This window comes from Opisthorchis viverrini, assembly GCF_000715545.1.
Source record: "Opisthorchis viverrini unplaced genomic scaffold opera_v5_92, whole genome shotgun sequence".
Taxonomy (NCBI): domain Eukaryota; kingdom Metazoa; phylum Platyhelminthes; class Trematoda; order Opisthorchiida; family Opisthorchiidae; genus Opisthorchis; species Opisthorchis viverrini.
Genome location: NW_008751748.1, coordinates 1294017 through 1300016, shown reverse-complemented (window position 1 = coordinate 1300016; position 6000 = coordinate 1294017). Strand labels below are relative to the sequence as shown.

The window sequence follows — 6000 nt, the reverse complement described above, 5'->3', positions numbered from 1 at the left end:
TATGTATATATATATATATATCGTTCAGCTCTAGCACCCTTCCGGTGCCTAGCTGCCATGCCACCCGAAGGAAGCACGAGGGCTGAGATACTGCCAGGTTGACCAAGCCTAGACAGGGGAAGTCGAAATGCAGAGGTCGGGTTCGAACAACGTACCCTCCGGTCAGTTAACTCACGCTTTAACCACTTGAGCCATCTCGCCTCATATGCGCAGTGGGCATCCAAAGTTCTAATAATGACGGATATGTGAAACAGTGTTCTTCGTTTTCTTCGGCGCGCTTGATTCTGAGCCGCTGGGACCTAACTATCTGCAAAATAGTCTCACCATAAAAATGTAGGTATAAAAGAGGGAACATATCGTTTGTAGTGTCCACAATCGGCTACTCAACACAGAGGCCACTCTACGACTGAATTAGGCCATTAAGCTATCCGAGCGTTCTTGCTTATAAATAGGACAACAAAACTGGTCACTTCCTCCCTTATGATCTTTTCGTCACGAGAAACAATAATTTTGACTGAGTAACGTGCAGCTGGTGAACGGTCGCTATTGGCACTTTCCCCAACTGCCATCACACTGTAGACACTCCAGACCGTCCGAAAAAACAAATAACATGTTCAGCGTATTCCACACCAGATTTTCTTGAAGAGATTCTAGCATTGTGGGTTGGCCTTGATTGTATGTCCATCACTTACACTCGCACTCATCAGTGCAGCGTGTCTTACCCTCTTTGACGTAGTTACATTTACAGGAATGGTCAGAGCGGCTTACCATCAAACCAAACGAACCCGGTTGATAGAATCAGGGACTGTCTACAAGGTTTATATACAACAGGCGGCTAGGGAACTTCACACTTAAATTGGTGGGCACAGGAGAAGAATAAGCAGACCGCCAAGAAGCGAAAATGAATGTCGAGCGCCAGACGTATTCGATAACGGCGGTACATGCGTTGGACACGGAATACAAAACCGGTTCTAGAAAATGTTGAACTTTTAGCTGAAGATGACGATTTACGCCCCGATGCGTCATAATCGATGTGATGCAAAGCGTCAAGTAGGAGTCGAGCTGACACGTGACAGTGTAAGGTTATCAGTGGAAAGGACTTATAAACAAAAGTGGCTTTGGTCCCAATTACGCATCCTAAACAGATCAAAAGTTCACATAATCTCATACTCCTAACCAAATCACCTTAACGCTTACGAACCAACACAGACGAAATTTATAACGTACCCTCCAAGGGATTCATTGGCTTAAGTATCCGGATGATTCCCAAGTTAACTTCTACACCCTCACTGACTGATACCACACATTTACCGTACTGACTGGTTCTCCATCAATCAACCTAGTAAACAGCTTGCTTAACCTGAAAAAACGGGACGTTTTCCAGCTGTAAATCCACTAATTTTTTACCGATTATTTTGGACTATGATGGTATTTGTTCAACTATGGCTGCAAATTGTTCCTGTTTGGGTTTTCATGAGCTCTTCTATCATCTTGGGCTTTGTATTTTCAACTTGGCTGTTTTTTCAGCGCTCAGCATATGTTTTACTCTCGAGGGGTCACCTTAATGAAACGGTTCAAAACATAATAAAATTATAGCTTGAGTTTCGTTACCCTTCGAGGACACATTGTCAGGTAAAGAAGTCTCCTCTTCGCGTATCTCTCAATATTCATTAAAGTTATACAACTAGTTCTTGCGACATGATAAACCGGCTCCATGCACCAAATAACTATCCCTGCTCACTGCTAGCAATGACAAGTTCGTAGAACGGCGGTATGACACTGGAAAACTTCACCTAATCGCTCGTTTTTTTGTTTGACCTTGCACTTTACATTCATCCTGCAAGTCAGGAGGGCAGGTTTAAAAGGTTGAGCTGATTCTCCGTCTAGCTTGTGTTGGTTCAGCTGATGTTATCCATTGTCGCTGAGCTTAGCCGAAGGGCTAGAACTTATATCTACCACTGACTAATTTGGCCCACTCATCGAAGACGTGTGTCGGGTGGGCTTGTGGTCATCTGACCCAACCTTAGTTACTGGTTCTGTCATTTCCTAATGGGTCGCTGCTCTGCGAGCCACACGGCGATTGGTGCCGGTCTCTCAAACTGCGAAACAGATGAACCGACACGTCATTTCTCGCTTCGAGTGTTTTTCTCTTGCCGAAACATATTATATGTGATTACAGCTTTAGCTTGGGACCTTACGAAGTGAATTTCTCGTGTGTGTTGTCTCCACGGTTTCAGAACCATCACTTCTATAGACGACACCGCTCGCTGACTTTCTTTATAGCACATCTGTTTTTTTACTTTTCTGTGTACTGTCTAGCAAACACCAACAGTACAAGTTGGCCAAATATTGCGAAGATATCTTGGGTGACATGCTTCTCACTAAACCGATTGATGGATTTCCTGTGAGTTTGTCAGTCCTCACTACTCTGTTGCTTGCACTGATATCTTTCTTTTATGCCACTTGTTTTGCTACGGGCTCAATGTGGATTTCTTATTTCGTCAACGACTTTGTACCATGCAACAGAGTCGTCGGGGGATCTTTGTTTTCCACCATTAATCTACTGCCGAAAAGGTACCCGGTCAGCATTTGGAACGCATGCACGAAAATCCTGTAGAAACTTAGTGAAATTGAACATCCTGGGCTTCTTTCAATCTATTTCGCCGGATACCCAAACATTTTTGACCGTAAAATTTATCTACCTAACCCATAGACGAGGTTCGACCAAGTCCCCAGTCCCAAGGTAGCCCGCTTCTCAAGTTAGTTTTCATAATCACGATTTTGTTGCGTAAACCTTGACCGCCTGAATTGGTTTGTGGGTGCTTATAATGCGCGCAGTTGCTCCACCCCAACCAAGCCCACTTACTTGGAGCGAGTGAATTATGTCTACCCTTGAACCGGTTTAGACTCAGAATCCCGTGTTCGTTGCTGTTTTCCAAACCTAATCGCATATCACCTGGAATTCACGATTGTATCAATGTTGATACTGGAAAGAATATTGTTGCTCATGAAACAGGAAGTACCTCTGGTACAGCGTTTTCTTTCCAATGAATGCGTGTTTGAAATGCCGTCCCAGCTTTGTGACTGTGCAACTTGGCATCTAAGACATCGATGGATCTAGCCGTGCATTTAACCGGTTATTATTGCCACGTCCTGCTATGATTCGACAGAATGACATTCCAACTTCCTAGCCAAAAATCATTCATTGCATTGGTAACAATGATTAATTACTAAAAACGTGAGTACTATCGTAATTTCGTCTTGAGTTTGTTTTCTGGTTTCCGTATGGGAGGAGTTTACCAATGGTGAAAGAAATTGGAGTATCGTGCTGGGGCGTGATCTCTGCTAAGAGATATTGCACACTAGGTTTCCGTTAGTGAAAGAGGTTATTGCCGGGATTTCGCAGATGTCTTCCTTTGGGAGATTACTCATTAATATTTGAACTTAAAGGGCAGCAACCCCGAATTCAGGAGCACCATAACTCCAGATGCCTCTGGGTCATTTGCTATCTCACTTTATTCCAAGACACCCGTCCGTTCCATAGTTGTCCGTGAGACAACATAGGTTGTGTGCACTTAAATATACCCAACACTTCTGATGCCAGATATCGTCCGCCTCTCTTAATAGCATTAGAATTGGTTTGAACTTGTGTGTGAACTTCTTTTCTTCTCGTGGCTTCTGCACCCAAAATTTGAATAGCGTAGACAAACATATTCTAATTCGGTACACCGGAATCAAGCGGCTGACAAACAGTTTTATGGATGACGATATCTGATTTCTTGATACCTGTTCTGGAAGCTTCAGAGTACACCTTTATTGATAAAGTTCGCAGTTTTTTCGCTTCCAAGACTGCATTCGTTTTGGCAAAGAGAAGCATATCAATGCGAAACAACTGAGCTGGCTATTTGTGGGCAACTTAATAAGTTTGCCTTCCTCATAGTTCAGTTCACTTCTTCAGCCATAAACCATGTACCGAGTGTACGTTGGTTCCAGGTGCTACAGATTGGGTCACCCGAATGTTGGAACTTTGGAGTGGAGCAGTCAAGCATTAGGGACGATGTCATGATCAGTTAGTTCGGGAGGTTGGGTGACTGCGCATTGAAGGCGATAGCTTTTCTGGAGGACCGCCACTGTCTGTGCGGTTGAGCCGTGTCTGCCAGTGCCGTTAGCCATTGGTAGGTCGAGTCCCGAGATCCACATCCAGGAGGACGGTAGTTGTCGACCCGAATGCGCTTAGTGGCTAGTATTTTCATACTTCGTTACCATATTATATACTATCCACCTCTCAATCACTTCCACGTATCAAACTGCTGAGTTAAATGTGCTCTGCGAGCCAGATGGTCCCTCGGCTTACAAAGTACGTGCCAAAACCAACGCCACTTAGCAAATTTAGTGGTTATCAGTGGGCACAGCCATCATCAGCCGGAAGTTTCCTATGGCTCAGCCTTGTGTTATTCCATAAACCAGTACCGAGTGTACGTTGGTTCCAGGTGCTACAGATTGGGTCACCCGAATGTTGGAACTTTGGAGATATACAGTCAAGCATTAGGGACGATGTCATGATCAGTTAGTTCGGGAGGTTGGGTGACTGCGCATTGAAGGCGATAGCTTTTCTGGAGGACCGCCACTGTCTGTGCGGTTGAGCCGTGTCTGCCAGTGCCGTTAGCCATTGGTAGGTCGAGTCCCGAGATCCACATCCAGGAGGACGGTAGTTGTCGACCCGAATGCGCTTAGTGGCTAGTATTTTCATACTTCGTTACCATATTATATACTATCCACCTCTCAATCACTTCCACGTATCAAACTGCTGAGTTAAATGTGCTCTGCGAGCCAGATGGTCCCTCGGCTTACAAAGTACGTGCCAAAACCAACGCCACTTAGCAAATTTAGTGGTTATCAGTGGGCACAGCCATCATCAGCCGGAAGTTTCCTATGGCTCAGCCTTGTGTTATTCGTCTTTTTCTTTTTTCTCAAGTCAATATTTGCTGTGTGCGTTTGATTCACATGCCAAATGTCCGGGCCTCACTCGTGACAAATCCTACTTGAACCGACCCTCTAATCTAGTGATTGATTTGGTATCAGCTAACCACTATACTTATCGTACAGTTAGTTCACCCTGTCCAAAAGAATCAGCTCTTTGATGGAATTTTTCATGAAAATGGGTTACCGCCATTTCGGTGCTACCGTTATTCTAAACCAACCTACCCTGATAACCAGTTGGTCTGTTTCTTTCACCTGACTGAATTTGGAAGTCGAGTGTTATGTCTTTTTTTTACATTGGACGAAGAAAACCTTGATCAAACTTGAATCGGACGTAGTATACGTTTTTTCGTCTCCTATCCTATGTAGTTAGAACCAGGCGCCCCACTACCTCCGCCAGAGAAATTAAAACGAAAAATTTTGATCAAGAACAAGCGTCTGAAACCGGAGGCTGAAAAACGTAAGTTGCGATTACTTTGGGTCTAATTTCCTCCTCTTGAGCCAGGCTATTATTGTGCCACTGTGCATTCTGTACAGGTGGCTTACTACTTTTTAATCCGCGCATTTCTCCTTACTGTGTTTCTAGCACTGTTTCTTTACTGAAGTATGGGTTTATCGGGATGATCCGGTTACTCTCTCCCTTGTTTCGCCTTACTGCTTGTTTCGCTCCGAAAGCATCCCGTTATTAAGTGCTGCTTATTATCACTCAGCATGTTTGCTTCTCAGTGCATCGCCAACGACCATTAATTCGCACTCTGCCATTGTCAGTTTTCTTTTCAGTGCCGTGGGTTTATTATGGTCGTAACACCCTTCCCAAACTGCTGTGAATATAGCTTTAAACTATCTCTGTACGATCCATTGCAAAAACATAGGGTTAAAAGTCGTACTATGCAGTGTCTGTGGAGCAAAGTTGTCACCCATAAATGCTTCCCCCCCCTTTAAGGTGCCGTTCACCAGTTCCTGCAGCCGAGTTAATGTCTAGGGGAATCTCTCGCCTGAGTTCATCACACTGAGTTATGT

At 44.4% G+C, this 6000-nt stretch overlaps 1 protein-coding gene across 1 annotated transcript in view; it reads left to right on the top strand.

Moving 5' to 3' along the window:
* The window catches only part of T265_05106 (hypothetical protein), a gene marked incomplete at both ends in the record, with an annotated part of 104489 nt that overhangs the window by 62083 nt on the left and 36406 nt on the right, over nt 1-6000 (top strand). Inside the window, 2 exons of the mRNA XM_009170023.1 lie at nt 2320-2404; nt 5350-5440. Coding sequence (XP_009168287.1) covers nt 2320-2404; nt 5350-5440 — 176 coding nt within the window. The remainder of the gene's footprint in view (nt 1-2319; nt 2405-5349; nt 5441-6000) is intronic.